At 45.1% G+C, this 18911-nt stretch overlaps 1 protein-coding gene across 1 annotated transcript in view; it reads right to left on the bottom strand.

The window, feature by feature from the left end:
- Positions 1 to 18911, bottom strand: part of LOC147636840 (MICOS complex subunit) — a 74328-nt gene that overhangs the window by 46331 nt on the left and 9086 nt on the right. Inside the window, exons 2-5 of the mRNA XM_086800395.1 lie at positions 14373 to 15242; positions 13909 to 14058; positions 13614 to 13766; positions 13316 to 13393 (exon numbers count right to left, since the gene is read on the bottom strand). Of these exons, the coding sequence (XP_086656521.1) occupies positions 13316 to 13393; positions 13614 to 13766; positions 13909 to 14058; positions 14373 to 15242 (1251 nt within the window). The remainder of the gene's footprint in view (positions 1 to 13315; positions 13394 to 13613; positions 13767 to 13908; positions 14059 to 14372; positions 15243 to 18911) is intronic.

Raw genomic sequence — 18911 nt, 5'->3', positions numbered from 1 at the left:
CAATACAGCTCTGATGGCCGAGAAAGTATCTGGCCACTATGATGGAAGCATGTCATGGTGTCAAAACCTCCTGGATCTCTGTATCCGGTGGGTCGTGATGCTTTGGGTCACAAACATCTAGCCCGCAAAATATATCGAGCTCTATCACTAAGGACCCCTCGGGGGCAGAAGACCGGACCGCTAGCGCGGGCGGTGGGCTCTGATATGGACGCATATGATGCCTAAAGAAATCTTCTAGGAAGTATCATGTCGGGTCTGCCATTTGGCATGTTGTCTCAGTAATGCATCCCTATGGCGTCTGAGCTCCAGTAAGTACATGCCCATGCATCTCTGATCATCAAACTACATCACTGTTGGGTAGGAGGGAAGCTAGCCTGCACACACACACACACACACAACCTCAAGCACAAAGAAACGTAAGAGTGCTGGAAAAGATGTACTCAATAATGATGTGAAATGAAAGTACAAGTGAGTACTAAAAGGCCTAGGGAAAAGTGCCCAACACACATAAGTGTGTTCATACGGGGAAAAAACCTGTGTCCAGTCACAGGGAAAAAGTGCCCGTGAGTAAGCTAGGTTCACACCTGAACTAGCCGGGAGTGGACATGACCAACAAACCCCCCTCAAGTGAATGGTGTGAACGGGTAGCAACAAGGTGATAAAGCTGTGAAGGCTGCCCTGCACTATGCTCCTCAGTAAGAGTGAACTGCAGTGCCAATGAAAAAAGCAAGCACTATATGACGGGGAAAAGGAGAATCCCTAATGTCATAGTGCTAATGCTAGAGCACAGTAGTACAAAAATGCATCACCAGAAATGCATGGAAAAGATCACGTGGACATTGACTGCATCAAATCAAGAGGCATCGCATAATACCCCCCTAAAGGCAAGTACCAAATGCCAAGCTCAACTGCATGTAATCCACATCAATGCTCTGTAACTGCACCAGTGATAAGCATAAGAGGAGGTAGCACATATACGCATGTGTAAAGGCAACAGGATCCAGAAGTCATGCCTGTGAGACATGCAATGTAAGCTGCAAAAGTGAAACTCATCAATGGAGGGTCCGATGAGGAAAAATCAGCAATGGGAAAAGCTGAAAATGGGGAGAAAAAGTGGGGGCTCAAGGCGGGCATCAGCCAATGCTATGAGAGGATAGGTAAACTCTCAGCGATGCCATGATCAGTGGCATGTATGGCAAATGTAAAGATGCATAATCCCACAATGAATAATATACATGTGACATGTCAAAACCATGAGAGCAAGCCAACACTGGCCAAGTGTGTAAAAGGCACTCCCAGTAAACATCACATGTGAGAAAGTGACAATGTCAACACTGTAGAAACAATCCCGCTGCAAGGGAAAACAGCATAAAAGGCATCTCCAATAGACATCACATAAGAGAAAGCGTCTAGCATAGACCAACATAGGGGTCAACAAGCATAAGTGACCATGAGGCATCACCAACTGCATGTGGGCAAGTAGAATCCCCCCCTGAAATGCATCTGCCACACAATGCATACCATGGAGTACAGACTATAAAGCATAGTCATCAAAAGCAATGGCATCAGAAGACATCTCTGCAGGCAATGAAGATGTATGTGTTAAGGCTGAGACATGTGTAGCCAAATTGGCCTGATCTACACCTGTGGAAGAAGATGCCAGCTTCTTCTTTTTTTCACTCTCAATACGCTTCCTGCATTCCTCTATGGTGTGCCCTATTTTCCTGCAATAGTTACAGCGCTTTTTCTTTTCAGGCTTGTCCTCTGTCTTGGGAGGATTCGATGGGCTAGGTTTAGGCCCAGATCTATTCCCACAAAAAGGAGCAGCCATTGCTGACTCGACAGACATCATGTTGTTCCTGTTGGAACGAGATTTCTCTTCACTGAGCAAGAGAGTCACAAGGTTGTCAAAAGTGACCGCATTAGGTGCATTGCCAGCCAACAACCGCAAAGTGGTGCCAAATGTCTGATAAGAGTCAGGCAAGTTGCGCAAAACTGTCTGAACAAGATAGCTATCTGTCAAAACCTCATCAATGTTAATGAGCTGCTCTCGTAGGTCCTTCACATGCGTAAGGTACTGATCGATAGAGTCACCTTCAAGCATGTGGTCAGTCTCAAGCTTGCCCCCAAGGTAAGCTACACGAGCCTCATTGCGACCTGAATACAATGCCGCCAAGGTATCCCAAGCACCCTTTGCAGTGGTGCAAGATCGAATGTGCGGTATGATATGCCTGCGGCACGAGAGAGCAATCAATGCATGGGCCTGAGCATCCCTAGCATCCCAAGTACGCTGCTGCTGAGTAGGAGGTGGACCTGCAGGAGGATGAGCGGGAATCACTTCACCTTCCGCTGGAGCAGGTGCAAGAGGACGCTCCTCAGTGCCATCCACATACAACCATACATTTTTGGCAACCAAAACATGACACATCATATAAGCCCACATACGGTAGAAACCACAAATGTATACATGTGCCGTGAAAAACACAATCAGCTGACACCTGTAAGAGCTGCAAGTGCTCAAATCCTGGCAGATCAAATGTAAATTGGTCGAATGCTCCAAAAATGGGCTCAATGTAGAAAAACCCTAACTTTTAAGCAACCAATTAGACCACATCTAAACCAGATGTGCACCTGTAAATCTGCTAATGCGATTGTCACCTGTACCAAGTGCTGCAATGCCCAAAAATTGGAGGAAATGCCCCAATGCCAACCAAATGTGCCTGTAATACCCAAAAAATTGGAGGAAATGCTCCAATGCCAACCAAATGTGCCTGTAATATCCAAAAATTTGGGGGAAATACTCCAATGCCAACCAAATGTGCCTGTAATACCCAAAAATTTGGGAGAAATACTCCAATGCCAACCAAATGTGCCTGTAATATCCAAAAATTTGGGGGAAATGCTCCAATGCCAACCAAATGTGCCTCCAATACCCAAAATTAACCGCAAATAGTGCCAATTTCTGCAAAATCCCCAAACAGCAAGATGTTTTGGTTGATCTAGATAGTCCAGCCTACTGAAAAGTAGGAAGACAGTCCATCTGGAGGCCAAAGCATCAAACCAATCATCTTACCTCCAAATACATGTTGGCGAGGATAATGATGGTGATGGTGCTGATGAGGTGGAGAGCAATCCAGCCAACCTAATCCCTCTCCTGAGGTAACTGCGTAGATGACTCTGGTGCCAACCTTGGAAGGCGATCCCTATCGAGTGTAAACATGCCAAATGTATACATGCCGGATATAGGTGATGGTTTGAAAGAGGGCATCTTTGGCAAGTGGGGCCACCCCAAACTTTGCTAGCATCAACCTTTTGTGGCACCGACATCTTACTTATGATCATGCGTGAAAGCATCATAACCTGTAGCTTCTTTGTGCTCTTCTAGGAAGGCTTTCCAAGCCCTGGTCCCCAAAAAGTTGCACCATACATGGCTGTTGGGCGTACCAAAGTGTCAAAAAGCCAACACTCCATGCGAGGCTCCTCGAAGTGGCCTTGGAAGCACTGCCTCTAGAGGGGCTAGGGAGGCATGGCCTTTGGCTAGTCAATCAATGGCGCCCATGGTCATGCAAAAGCGGGGACCCATAAAGGTCACTCTGAGGTTTACATTCCTTTTGACGATCTCCACAAAGACATCCCTGTACAAGAAGGATAGCCATGATGCAACTTCATAGGATGTGTTAAAGACCATGACTTTGGTCCAAGGTTGACGGTAGAGGTCTCTCTCCATGCAAAACCTCTCCAGTGCATCCAAGTGTGTCTGAAAACCCTTGGCTGAATTTGAGATCAAGACAATGTCATCTGCATACAACAATATGGGGACCACTACATGAGTGAGCATCCACAAAGGCCAGGCATCTATCTCATCAATGTATAGACCAAAGAGTGTAGGAGAGAGTGGGCAACCCTGTTTGACCCCAATAGTATTGCATATGTCTGTGATATGCAGCGAAAGTCTTTGTATTGGAAGATCTTGTCACACAGATGCTCACACCGTCTTCTGTATCCTGAGTTTCGTGAGTTTAGCAATCCATTTCAATACTTCAAACTTTAAAGAGATATATGAGAGAGAGAGATGAGAACTGTACACCAGATTGGGTCCCGAATTACCCACTGAAGGGCCCCCTATCCCGATTAACGAGATAGTATTTGCTTTATTTCTTTAGAGAGAATGACTGTGGATTGTAGATAAGCCAAACGCAAGATCTCGGAGGATCGGAGATTGGCTGAACTGTACACGGCTGTAGAAACACCTCGATGAACTGATCTCGAGCCTATGCACTCTTCCCAAGGGCATGAGGAAGGGCTGCACACTTGAGGCTAAGAAAAGAAGATGGTGGACTGTTCTACGCTATGTTAGAATGCTGTAAATGCTTATGAATGCTGTGTTACCTTCACCAGATGACTGCTGCATGTATGGATGATGCACAGAAGGCTGGATACTGATGTAAACTGATGATTCAGGGCTGAGAACTGCTGTAGACTGAAACGCAGACCTGTAGGGATGATGCTGGACTGAAACGCAGGTGTGCTGCTGCTGGACAGAAACGCAGGTGACTGTACGGCTGCTGAACTGAACTGTAAACGCAGATGACTGTACGGCTGGTTCACATGCAGAAAACGCAGGCTGTATGCTGATTCAGGGACTGAACTGATGCTGGTTGCAGGCGCCTAGGGCTGTAGGGACTGCTGAACTGCAGGTGTTGGATGAACAAGGCTGGCTGAAGCAGCCTCAAGCACTCCAAGGGCTGGATGAGACTAGTCTAGTGCTGAAGGCAAGGGAACTCCTAGGGCTGAGGAGGAAAGCTCTTAGCACACTGAAGACTGAATGAGAAACTAAGCCCTATGCAAGCCTGTTTATACTAACTGGAGGTTGGTCAAGTTGGCTGGTCATTTAATAAAGTTTATATTTATAAATGACAAATAATGCAAATAATGCTAAATAAATACTATAAAATATGGAAAAAATACCAAATAAATCCTAGTAAATTTCCTAAGGTTTCTGGGATGTTCTAAATGATGCACAGGCATATGAATGCATATTATGCAGGATGTAGAGTGCTTTCTGATGCAAACCCTAAGGCTTCTACTGACTCTACATGCATGAATGATTCTCTCCAAGTGGGTTAAGGGACTTGACTGGCTGACTGACCCGCTAAGGCTGAGGAATGACCTACGCAGCTCGTGCCTGACTTATCCTGGACTGAGGATGTACAATGGGGTCACGGCGTACGACAATTATCATCCTATTGGGTTCTAAAACTGTACAACTGTTGCACTTCTGATGATGAGCCATCTTGTCACCATGCACTGAGTGCAGAGTGCATGTGACATTCGCTCCTGATTAGCTTGGCGGCAGGTTCATGGCTTCCAAGTAGTCCGCTAATAACTCGGGGTACTCCTGGAAGAACTCCTCATCGAGCCATACGGCTTCGTGGGTGCCTCGATCTCGGAATTTCGTATAGAACTGACGAATCCGTTGACCGGAACCATGCTTCCATCGATGAAGAAGGATCTGCTCAGGCTCAATATCTTGTGCCTCGTCTACCACGTCTGGCTGTTGTTCATCTGAAACATCAAACACTTCTGGACCAACATATGGTTTTAGCCAAGAAACATGGAAAACATCATGCTTAGCCTCTAAAGATGGAGACACCATTCTCGTCAAAAGAGAAGAAAAACGACGACCAAAGGCTGCTTCATATGGAGTTCGTCCGACACTGGATGAATGAGTGTCGTTCAAGATAGCTTGAACCAATGGAAGATAGTGTTCCCATTTGGACTGCTGGTCATGACAGTATGACTTGAGGACATCAAAGGCCAACTGGTTATAAATTTCTGTCTGGCCATCTGTCTGGGGATGGAATGCACTAGACAACTGCAACTTGGTTCCGAAGTTTTCAAATAATGCCCTCCAAAAATGCGAGGTAAACTTGGAATCTCTATCTGATGTTATGGTGCTAGGCAAACCACAAATTGGATACCAATGCTTGAGAAACAGACGGGCTACGTCCTTGGCTGTGGCCGTATGCTTGCATGGGATGAGCATGCAGAATTTACTAAAGCGATCCACAATGGTTAAAACACTAAGTGTTACGGGATCCAGTGGATGCTGGTAGAGGCCCTACAAAGTCGATAGATATGTCGATGAAAGGTCCGTCGAGAATAGGCAAAGGTTGAAGTAAACCTGCCTTCTTTGTATGGGGAACCTTGACTTTTTGACAAATCTTACAGGCTTGTACATGTGCATAGACATCACGCCTCATCTTTGGCCAATAAAAGGACCGTTCCAATTTCTCGAGGGTACTGTTGATACCCCTATGTTCTCCAACTAAGGAGTCATGGGCATCGTGGAGAAGAGCAGAACGCTTTTCCCGAGTAACACAGAGACGGTTCTTGTAGAACAACCAACCGTTCTGTACTGAATAGTGGCCAGGCTCAAAAGTGAGGGCCAAACCATGCTGAGTACCAAACCCAGGGGAGTCGACATATTGATCTTTCATACTATCCAAGTCCTTTCCCGTGATTTCGAGAATGGTAGCTTCTTGGACTGCCTGGATGCTGGACTTTCGACTAAGAGCATCTCCTACTGGGTTATGCTTACCAGGGATGTATTCAATCATGCCTCCAAACTGTTGGAAGATTTGACTCCACCTGGCCTGTCGATCACTCCACTGGGCACTCGGCATGGTCTGAAGCCACTTAAGTGCTTGGTGGTCTGTTTTCACTCTGAAAGCCTGTCCATAAAGAAAAGGCTTCCAATGTTTGAGCGCTGTGATCACACCCAAAAGCTCTTTGTCATAGACCGAATAATTCTTTTCGGCGACATCCAACTTTCTACTATAATATGCCACGGGTCTATTGTCCTGCTGGAGGACTGCACCTATGGCTACATTGCTGGCATCGGTGATGACCATAGTTGTCATATGATACGCGTACGGTACGGTGCGGTGCGGTGTACTTATGGTACGATATAATTCATATCGTACGATACGACAAATACGGTGTGTGTTTTTTAAGATGCTAAAAACACACGTAAAAACTTGAAAACCACGAAACATCATCCACATGCATTTAAATCTTGAAACAAGGCACAAGACTCAAGTCTTGACTCTCAAGTTAGAGCAATACAAGTCGAGAGTTCAAAGTTGTGACTCGGAAGTATGAAGACTCAAGAGTAGGCAAGTCACAAAACTTAAATACTTAGAGGTGCCAGCTTTCAAGTCTCATTGAATTTAGAACAAAAAAAAGTACAATGAGAGGCTAGAGCATATGCCATAGAGGTCCAATTTCCAAAATACATAACTAGACTCTAGAGAGTCGAGACTAGAACAAAAAAGAAGTGACTAGTGGCAGGACCCACGTACTATGTGGGCTAAGGGGAGATATCCTCATCAGAGGAATGATCTGATGCAAGGAAATCCTCTAAGGCATACTCCTCCTCTGTCTCTGAATCAAAAATGAAGTCACCCTCACTAAGAAAGTTACCCTCATCATCATACTCCGGCTCTCTAAGCCCCTCAATGGGAGGCATAAGGTCATCCTCGTCCATGGTAGTTGCGGAAGCGCTACTAGATCCACGCCGCATGGAAGCACCTTTTCCCTTGCTCTTGTCCTTCCCCGTGCTTTTCCTTGCCTTTGTCCTTTCCTTTGCCGCTATCCTTGGTTGTAGTAGGTCGCCGACGACGACGAGTACGAGATATGCGTCGATCCGTCTCCTCTAGCTCTCTATAGAGCTCGGCATATATTCTCTCCTCCTCCTTGTCCACCTCTTTGTTGACACTCTTGAGAGTGTTTCCTGATAGCTTGAACTCATCTACATTGACCTACATGTAACATAATACATTACAATGTACATATGTCAGAAACACATGTTATACATGCATGATGCAACATGTTTAAACTTAACCTAATGACATTATACAGTATACTTTACACTTTAGTGATGAACATTGAAGACTTACTTGTCTTGCTTCATCCATTGTTTGCATTGCCTGCAACATACGCATATTAGAGCGACAATAGACTAGTCGCTCTAATTGTCTCGAGCTCAATTTGTTGCGTATCTTGGTATGGATGAGTGAGAAGGAACTCCAATTCCTCTCACATGCGCCGGAGGAACAATCTTGAGCAAGCAACCTTAGGGCCACCTTTCGAAGATTGGGGTGGCTATATCCATAAGTTTCCCACCAAAAGAGGGGCCTCACAAGGTACTCCCTCTTCCATGTATTTGGATTGGCAAATGCCGGCCCACCCCTCTTATCATTATACAAGATCAATTCTTGTAAAAACTTCATGTGGAGGTTGGATGGCAATACCTTTGGCAAGAATGCATCTCTATCGGCAAGCAACTCCGGATCCTCTGCGATAGCGGGTGATTTGTATGCGGGATGCAACAAAGCCGCCAAACCATGGGAGAGGGAGAGAGAGGGAGGGAATAGCTTGAGGGAGAGGGAGAGGGAGAGGGAGAGGGAGGGAGAGGAAGAAAGGGAAGGAGAGAGAGAGGGGGGCAATGTAGAATGACGTTGGAGGGAAAGCTTGAGCCTTGCAAGGGAGTGAGAGACTATGAAAGCAACCAAGGACTTGAACAAAATTCAAATGAGGGATGAGAAGCCTTTTTTATAAGGCCTTATGGCTCCAAGACGGTCAAAACCGGCTCCAAAACGGCTCCAAAACGGTCAAAAACGGCTAGTTTTTCAAACTGGACAAGATGAGCGCTGTCGACCGTACGAATACATTCGTACGGCGTACGGAAACAACCATGGCACTGATGACCTCGAAAGGTTCGTCCCATGATGCTAACTTTAATACAGGTGCTTCTGAGGCAGCTTTCTGGAGTGCACGGAATGCATCAAGTGCCTTACCTGTAACTGAGACTTTCTGCTTGCGAGTCTTCACCAGCTTGAGCAATGCGGTAAGAGGTGCTGCAAGGTGGAAAACTGATGGACATGGGTACTATAGGCCTGACAAAGACCTACGAATGAACGGATTTCTTGGGCGGTCTTAGGAATGTCCCGATCTCCTGAACCTTTGATGGTTCCACTCTAATCCCATCGGAACCGATGATGTAGCCCAGATACTGAACTTCCTTAACACCAAAGACAGACTTTTTGGCGTTTATGTAGAGCTGATTATCTCGCAAAAGTTGCAAGACTTTCTCCACATCTTTCTCATGCTGCTCCGCAGTGGCTGAGAAGACTAGTATGTCATCAAGGAATATGAAAACACACTTCCCAATGTGGACTGCGAAAATCCTAGACATCATCTTATTGAACGTTGCGGGTGCATTTGTAAGCCCAAAAGGCATGACTACGAACTCGTGGTGACCACACTCTGTCCGAAAAGCTGTTTTTGGAATGTCAGCTTCAAAAATGCGGACCTGATGGTGGTAACCACTCTTAAGGTTGATCTTAGTGAAAAACTTAACACCGTCTAAACGCCCCAAAATGTACTCTATCCTGGGCCTAGGAAACTTATTCTTGATAGTGAGTTTGTTTAATGCCCTGTAGTCTACACAAAGGCATGCAGACTTGTCCTTCTTTTGGACAAATAGGATAGGTGCAGCAAATGGGGAGGAAGAAGGCCGAATGAATCCGGCTCGGAGAAGCTCAGATAACTGCTTTTCTAACTCGCCCTCTAAAGTCTTGGAAAGACGATAGGGAAACCTGCTAGGAGGATCTGATCCAGGGACCAAATCAATGTGATGGTCCTCAAGGCGAGAGGGTGGGAGACTGGGCGGGAGATCGTCCCTAAGCATAATGTCCTGGTGTCTGGATAGGAGGTCTGCTAACTGAGGGACTGAAGATGTAACGGATGCTACTAATGAGGGACGGGCTGTTTGAGCACGAATATAAAGGAGTGCTCCTTCTGCTCCCTTGCGGATAGCTCGTCTGGCCTGGAGATGTGAAATCAATGGGATGCCAAGAATGCTTCTATCCCCACAAATCATGACAGGCTCAGGAAAACCTTTACAAATAGTAAAAGTGTCCTGCCCCCAATTGGGAATAGGCTCATACTGACGGAACCACTGAATTCCTAAGATCATGTCACACCCCAACAGAGGTGAGACGATGAAATCTCGTTGAAATGAGACCTTCTGAACTTCAAAGGCAAATTGCTGTGCCTTCTCGGAAATGTGGGTGCGAAGACCAGGTGTAAACCCGTCCACATCCAAATGATATGGGACTAATGTGCAGGTCAATTTATTAGCCAACCGGGGAGAGATGGCCTCTTCAGAACTACCCATATCGAAAAGGACTACAAACTGTCGGTGCATAAGCTCAGATGAGGCTCTTTTGAGCAGCATCGCTCTCACCCTCCTGCTTAGCTTCAAATACCACGAATGGCATAGGATGCATGGAAGGTAAAAGTTGAACTGCATTTGAGGTAGTAGACGGGGCTGGAGGAGCTGGGGAGGCTGTGGCAACTGTGGCAGAAGGAGCTTTGGCGGCTTGTGCCGCTTGCCATTTGTGGCAATCCTTCTTACCATGCCCTATAATATGACAGAAAAAACATCTATTTTTTGACTGGTACTTCCTTTGCTCCTCTGGAGGAAGATAACCTCCAGTAATGCTTGTTCTAGCCTTTTCATCAGGGGTTTTCTTAGGTTCTTTATCCTTCTTACCCCCTGAACTGGAGCTATTATTGATGTCCTTCTTAGCATCTTTAGAAGACGCGTTACCTTTCCCTGTCTGTGCAGCTGATTGCTGCTGCTGGGGTTTGGTACTGGACTGAGATGACTGCTTGGGCTTGCCCCCGTTAAGCTTCATTTCTTCATTCTGAGCGAGATTCAGAGCCCGGTCATATGTACTTGGTTCAAAGTTACGAACTGTGAACCGAATGTTAGAGTCCAATCCACAAATGAATTGCTCCATCTTAGCCTGCTCGGATAACCCTAACTGTTGTGCTAAAGTAATAACCTTACCGGAAAACTGAAGCACTAGGGATCCGTTCTGTCTGAGTGCATAGAACTCGTCTTTCAGACCGGTCAAACAAAGATGTCCCAGTCAAAGGCTGTGACACCTGTGGCCTGGTCTGTATGAATACTAGACCAATGCTGCCACCAAGTGACTGCCTCACCAGTGAGATGGGGAGCCGCTAAGTGGACTTTGTCTTGTGGGTCTGTGATCCTAGCTAATGGAAAATGAGCATTAAACTGATGGATAAATTGATTAACTGATGAATGATCACACTTACCATCATACTTACTGAAGTTCGGTTGACTGCAAATGATGGTGGTTGATGCTACTGCGGACTGCTGGCTGGTGACACCTATGACTGGGGAGACTGAGGAGAGCTGCTGATACCTCAAGTGTATGGCCTCCTTTTCCCGTTGGTGCTCGAGTAACATACGTTCTCGAGATCAAGCTCACGTTAGTGTTCCCGAGCGGCGAGTTCAGCCTGACGCCGGTCTTCGTCGATCCTGCGTTGGGCTTCCTCATAGTCCCGTCTTTCTGCTTTTTCTCTTTTCCTTCGGGCCTCATCCTCTCTCCTTTGTTGTTCCATCTGAAAGAAGAGGGAGATGTAGTCGGGTGCTGCTGGAGGTGTAGTAGGACGTGCTGCTGCTGCCTCCAAGAGTTGGAGACGCTCCATGAGCAGCTGGTTCTGAGCTCTAAGAAGAGCTATGGTGTCTGCTGTAGGTGGAAGAACAAGGTCTCCTTCGGGGGAGACGTCTTCCGGCTAATGAGTACTCTCTTCTGTAGACATGATGCTGAAGTCGGTGGTCGTGCCGGAACGCAATCTAACCATCCAAGGATGCCCCCACGCTAGGATACGGTGTGTGTGGACAATCTGAATCTGGTACCAATGTGATATGCAGCAGAAGTCTTTGTATTGGAAGATCCTGTCACACAGATGCTCACACCGTCTTCTATATCCTGAGTTTCGTGAGTTTAGCAATCCATTTCAATACTTCAAACTTTAAAGAGATATGAGAGAGAGAGATGAGAACTGCACACCACATTGGGTCCCGAATTACCCATTGAAGGGCCCCCTATCCCAATAACGAGATAGTATTTGCTTTATTTCTTTAGAGAGAATGACTGTGGACTGTAGATAAGCCAAACGCAACATCTCGGAGGATCGGAGATTGGCTGAACTGTACACGGCTGTAGAAACACCTCGATGAACTGATCTCGAGCCTATGCACTCTTCCCAAGGGCATGAGGAAGGGGTGCACACCTGAGGCTGAGAAAGAAGATGGTGGACTGTTCTACGCTATGTTAGAATGTTGTAAATGCTTATGAATGTTGTGTTACCTTCACCAGATGAAGGCTGGATATTGATGTAAACTGATGATTCAAGGCTGAGAACTGCTATAGACTGAAACGCAGACCTGTAGGGATGATGCTGGACTAAAACGCAGGTGTGCTGCTGCTGGACAGAAACGCAGGTGACTGTACGGCTGCTGAACTGAACTGTAAACGCAGATGACTGTACGGCTGGTTCACATGCAGAAAACGCAGGCTGTATGCTGATTCAGGAACTGAACTGATGCTGGTTGCAGGCGCCTAGGGCTGTAGGGACTGCTGAACTGCACGTGTTGGATGAACAAGGCTGGCTGAAGCAACCTCAAGCACTCCAAGGGCTAGATGAGACTAGTCTAGTGCTGAAGGCAAGGGAACTCCTAGAGCTGAGGAGGAAAGCTCTTAGCACACTGAAGACTGAATGAGAAACTAAGCCCTATGCAAGCCTATTTATACTAACTGGAGGTTGGTCAAGTTGGCTGGTCATTTAATAAAGTTTATATTTATAAATGACAAATAATGCAAATAATGCTAAATAAATACTATAAAATATGGAAAAAATACCAGATAAATCCTAGTAAATTCCCTAAGGTTTCTGGGATGTTCTAAATGATGCACAGGCATATGAATGCATATTATGCAGGATGCAGAGTGCTTTCTGATGCAACCCTAAGGCTTCTACTGACTCTACATGCATGAATGCTTCTCTCCAAGTGGGTTAAGGGACTTGACTGACTGACTGACCCGCTAAGGCTGAGGAATGACCTACGTAGCTCCTGCCTGACTTATCCTGGACTGAGGATGTACAATGGGGTCACGGCGTACGACAATTATCATCCTATTGGGTTCTAAAACTGTACAACTGTTGCACTTCTGATGATGAGCCATCTTGTCACCATGCACTGAGTGCAGAGTGCATGTGACAATGTCAGAGGGTAAAAAATGCATTTTATTTAGCATGTTATTGTAAATCTAACAATCAATTAGCAAAAACAAACAAAAGAAACTCCTCAATACCTCAATCACTTCACTCACAAACTGGCCCCTAAAGCTGATATATGTCGAGCACCTACCTTTGCAAGACGATTGGCTTCCTCTGCATACATCAGCTCCTTTGCTTGTGCATCCTTTAACTCTTGTTGGAATGCTTGCTGCATGATAACAGGTTTGCTGTCAACCAGAACAGCTTGCCAGAGATGGCTAAATGCACAATTATAAAGACCCACTCCCTTGAAACAGTACACACTCCCAGAATTGTGATATTAGGAAGCCTATAAGCAAAAAAAGTTGTAAAACTACTACTTTTAAAAACCCATCTTCAGCTTCCTCTGCACCTTCCCTGAACTGCATAATTTCTTCTTAAAGATTCACCTTTAGCTTCTTTTGAGCCTCATCATGAAGATGAGCATCTATTTCTGCTTGTCGCTGCTCCGCAGCATGGACTACTTCCAATAAATCAAAAGCACTGCGTACAGTTTCAGGATGGACTGCATCGGCAAGATCTGTTCCCTCTATGTTAAGAGACTGCATATATAGCACCACAATTTTGTCAGCGATCCCAGCAGTCTTGCGGTAGCCATCTCTATTAAACATCAAAATATAATTGCAAATACACAAGCATTGAACTACTGTCACAAAAGACACAGCTTCTCTGACACCAAGTTACCTTTTCTCCAGCCTCATGCTTAAGCGAGCTAGACTCGTCTTCAGCTTCAGTAACCAGTTCCTTTCCTGATATATTGATAATGTCTCCATCTCCATTTGGAAGGTAATATGCTTCAAAAAGACTAGGTCTCTTTGTTTCACTCTTTGAAGCCTAGATGCCCATAAAATAAAATAAAAAATAAAAAACAAGAGCACTATTCAAATGTGTCATGAAATAGCATCCTTTGTGAAGCAATAATCATCTACAAGAGCAGGAGTTATGGCACACGCAGTGACATGGCAGTCTGAATATAATTTGGAAACAGACAACAGACCATGAGACACCTAAGCATTCACCCATCCGCATGAACCATAATTGATGCATTTGAGAGTTAAAACCATCTGATAATGACCCTTGCAGAAGACGAGAATTCAAAGTCATGAAATTATGACATGCATGAAATTGTGACACGGTAAGAAATGTACCTCTTCTGATGATTTGGGTAGGACTTCATGGACAGATTCCTCAGACAAGGTTTCTGGTTCCTTGTTTGTTGATGGTGACGATATAAAAGAATCTGAAAGACCTCTATCAACATCTCCAGAAATCACCTTCTGCACCGTGGGTGGGGAATCCTCAGCTGGCCCTGCTTGCTCGTTTGACTGAGAGACCTGAGCCTCCGGTGAAAAAGTAAATTTGTTATGTTCGTTGATTGAAACTGTGGGGGGCTCTTCATGTACGTTAGCATGATGAGCTGGCAGAACTTGCTTATCTGACTCTGAAATTTGTGTGTCTGTTTGAAAAGTAAATTTAATATGCTGATCGATAGAATTCTTTGAATGATCAGCCCTTTCTGTATGCTCTGTTTCCCTGTCTTCAGCATCCTGTTTGTCCTCACCAAACTCGTTCTTTGCAAATTCTTGTTCCTCTGCAGCAGGTAGAAACTTCAAATCATTAAGAGCACCTTCCTGTTCTTTTGCATCTGGATTCTGAGTTTTTAAAAGAGTAACATCCTTAGAGTTTCTCTGATTAGCATCTTTGAATAAATTTTCTGGGCTTTCTTCCTCCTTCCGACCAGGATTGAGATTTTTTAGCAAATCAGTCGGGTATAATGTAAGCAAGCCAATTACTAAAGCAGAGCAAGCTCCCACAATCAAAAAATAACTTGGCGACCATCTTCGAGGTGAAATTTCTCCTTCACTTTGACTCTGGGAAACTTTCGGAGCTGTGGGTGGAGGAGGTGTATTTTTTCCACTGCTTTGCTTTTGAGAACCACTAGAAACCTTTTCTGAAGAGGGTGTACTTTTTCCACCAGCTTGCCTATTAGAAGCTGCAGAAAAAAAATTGTTTCCAACCTGCAGTATCAAAATTCCAGACAAAGATGGAGTTGAAGCGTATAGGGGCTATTTTAATGTTTCCTCGCTGCACATCAAATGTTCCGCATTTCCCTGGAGGGAGACCCTAACCATCAAGATTTAGATCTACTTTTTGAATTACAAAAATCTGACAAGACATATGAGGTTAATGCACACATAATCAAATGCATTTTAGAAATGTTTCTTTCAAATCCCAGAAGTTTCAAAAACGTTTCATACAAAACAGGGGGGTTACAAGCCCCAAAATTTATATATAAGTTTATAATATGTAAAAAATATGTTGCCTTCCCTACCAAACAATATTAAACATGCATCATTTACACATTGAAACTAAAGAATATGGGTTAAAAACGCTTAAATCGTACAGTTCCCAAGTGGACATGAATGAAACGCGTTTTATTCGTATGAAACGTTTCGTTTCATTGAAACTGAATGAAACGCAGTTCATTGCAACTATGCCACCCAACCCATAGTCACCAGAAACGTTTCGGGGTTTTTGAGGTTTTGGGCAAAACGTTTCGGCCTTCAACTAAGAAACGCCAAGGTTTCAGATTTTTTTCTATATAATTTTGCATTGCTAAAGTTCCAAAAAATAGGAACTTTGAACTTTGAGAAACATTTTTTCTTTTTTTTTGAGAAACCAAAAAAATCAAGAGTTTCTGAAACGTTTCGAAATGTTTCTTGCATTTCGGGGTTTCAGGGTTTCTCACTCCAAAAACGCGTTTTCATGTGACTATGACCCAGCCTATCTCTTGAAGACATACATCCTCATCATATTCTGCACTATCTAGTTAGTCTACTCCGTCTAACCATCCAATTCGAGATGATCCAAAGACGACATACTCAAGCCCTCTCTACCTTCTCAAAATGTACAAAGTGGTTGCCCACGTTATACATTTGAAGCGCAGCCTGCCTAGAGATCTTCTGCATAAGTGCTCTCTTGTAGAATGCACTTAACTTCTTTTTTAGCCTCTACTAAGGATTTGTTTCTTGCTCTTCTTGAGGAGCGAGAGAGTTTCTTAGATTCTCTCCAACCTTAAGGGTTCGTCTCTCTCTATGGCCATTAACTTGACCAAAACCTCGAAAATATTGAGCTCTTTTTACCATCGGTGGCCAAAGTCCACATCACTAGAGTACTGTACAACCAGCCCTTTTACCCTGTCAACCACCTTTTCCCCACGTTCTAGTGCCGCTGATCGCCATCTTCGTGGTACTCGAAACTTCACTTCCCGCTGACCATACAATACTACCGACAGCCCTCCATGTTGTCCTAGAGGTATCTGGGTGGCATATACTCCACACGTGTGGGTTGTATGCTATAACCGAGTCATGCATTTCTTGGAACACTTTCGTACTAAACTTGATTAAGCACACAATTAAAGACATAAAAACCAAAAATTTCCGATTTTCACATTCACCACACTAGGAATCAAAGACACCCTTGTTAGAAATTGTGCATCTCAGTGTATTTATGGGGTTTGCCTATTTTATGGGCTTTATTCATTTTCTCCTATTTTAAGGAGTCGTGGAGCTATCGGCCAGTCGGCCAGCTCTATGAGCAGTCAGCCAGCTCACTGAGCACTCCCTTCACTATAAAAGGGGCCTCACATATTCACTTGATGTAATCCAATCCCAAGCACAAGTTCAACACTACTTGCTGACTATTGCCATTGTAAAGCTTCATGTTGTTATAAAAGGTGATCTTGTCCACAAGCTCTCTCTCCTTTGCTCCCTCTCTCTCTCTTGTTTTGCCTACGCGTATGCCTGTGCATACTCCAACATGGTATCAATCGCTTAGGTGCCCGGCTGCATCCTTTGAAGGCAACTATTTCTTCCCCTCCAACTACTGCGTTTTCTTGATTTCACACCAGTAGCTGCGTTTTCTGGAGCTCACACCAAGTTGCTGCATTTTCTGGAGCTCAAAACTGTGGCTTCGTTTTCTTGGAGATCAAACAGTGGCTGAGATTTCTCATCACAGCTGCGTTTTCATAGCCTTGCTTAAGAGCCATATAGAAACTTACTCAAGGAATCCAAGCCTAGGAGGAGATCAATGTTGTGATCCTCCCATCTAGATGGGGCATGCTTGGGAGGGAGATTGTCTCCAAGGAAAATGTTCTAGATGGTCATGTAGGGCCTGGTACTTCTCTGAAGCACTCATAACAGTCTAGGCGGTCTGAACATAGATCAATGGCCTTGTGTGCCTTTTCTCAGTTCTCATTTAGCCTGCACGTGGCTGATGAGAGGAAAGCTGGGAATGCTTGGTTAACACTTGACGATGACCGAGGCTTCGGACACGTTCCGGAAAATCCGAAAAGTGTGCTATGCCCAGTGAATATCGGGGCAAAATTTGTGAAACCACTATGTATGCTCCTATAAGAGGGGCAACCATAAAATCTCGCACAAATTCTGTGCCCTAGATGACTAACTTAGCACTATGAACCTCAAACTTGATACTTGTGGCCATTCCTATGCCAAATCCCTCCACCGGCTTGTCTACTGATCGCATCCTCCGTGCTACCGCTGTCAAACAAGACGACTCCTCGCTAGCCACCTAAAAAGCCAAAGGTCTTGAGCAACTCATTGCGCTCATACTCCTGGTCCTTGGTGCCCTTCTGCTTATCTTCGAGTTCCTAGCTAACAATGGTGCCAACCATGGGATGTGAAGAACTACAAGTATCCTGGGTGGTCTGTGTAGGAGCCTAGCTCACGACCGACACGGTCGAGGCTAGTGGTGTGGTCTGGGCAGGGGGTTTCTTAGGACATGCCCTAGAAGCATGCCCTATTATGTGACAATAAAAGCATCACCCCTCCTCCTTGTATTGGTTCTGCTCATCCTAGCTGAGCCTGCCACCTGTCTTCCTTGCTTGCGCTTTCTGGTTTGGAGTAAGTTTTAGCGCATTAGTCGAGTTCTGGGAGCCTTTGGCTCCCGTGCTCTGTCCTCAAGAAGACCCTGCTTAGTGCTACCCCTTGCCATTGGCAGGAGCTGCCTTGGGCGCTGTGGATTGGGCTTTCCACCCTTGTACTTCATCTCAGCTCTTTGCACGAGTGTTAGTGCCCGTACGAAGGTCGGTGGTTCAAATATACGCATATCCCATTGGATTCGCACGTCTAAACCATAAAGGAATTGCCCTTTCTTGTCCTCCGATAAGTGACTTTATTGGCAAATTAAAGCACCAGCGGTTGCGCATTCTAGAGCAATCCCATGAACTCATCCTCGAGCTGCTCAAGGTAATGAGGCGGTAGAACCCGCTTCTTGAGATCGATGAGAAACTCATTCCATTGATAGACAGCAACCCCAAACTGGGAATTTGCCTAGGCCCAATGAGTCGACCAAGATATCGCCTGCCCTTGTATGTAGAGGCTAGCTAACACAACTTTTTCCACATCTGACTTTCTACCAACAGCAAAGTAAGCTTCAAACTGATGAATCCATGAATACAAAGATGTGGGATCAAGTTTACCATTATACTTCCTAAAATTCACCTTCTCGTGAAGGTGAGTCAAGAATGTCGCCATACCACCCTTGCATCAAGGGTTGGAAGAAAACGCTCATGCTCCATGTGTCGTCTTTGTTCCTCGCGTTGCCACTTGCGTTCGAAGCTCAAACTCCCGTACCTATAAGTCATGTAAAGCAAATCCTTGGCAGAC

This window comes from Cibotium barometz, chromosome 7 (genome assembly GCF_041138505.1).
Source record: "Cibotium barometz isolate CiBa-2024 chromosome 7, ASM4113850v1, whole genome shotgun sequence".
NCBI classification, from domain to species: Eukaryota; Viridiplantae; Streptophyta; class Polypodiopsida; order Cyatheales; family Cibotiaceae; genus Cibotium; species Cibotium barometz.
The sequence above is the reverse complement of the archived record's forward strand: the minus strand, read 5'-3'. Positions and strand labels throughout refer to the sequence as shown.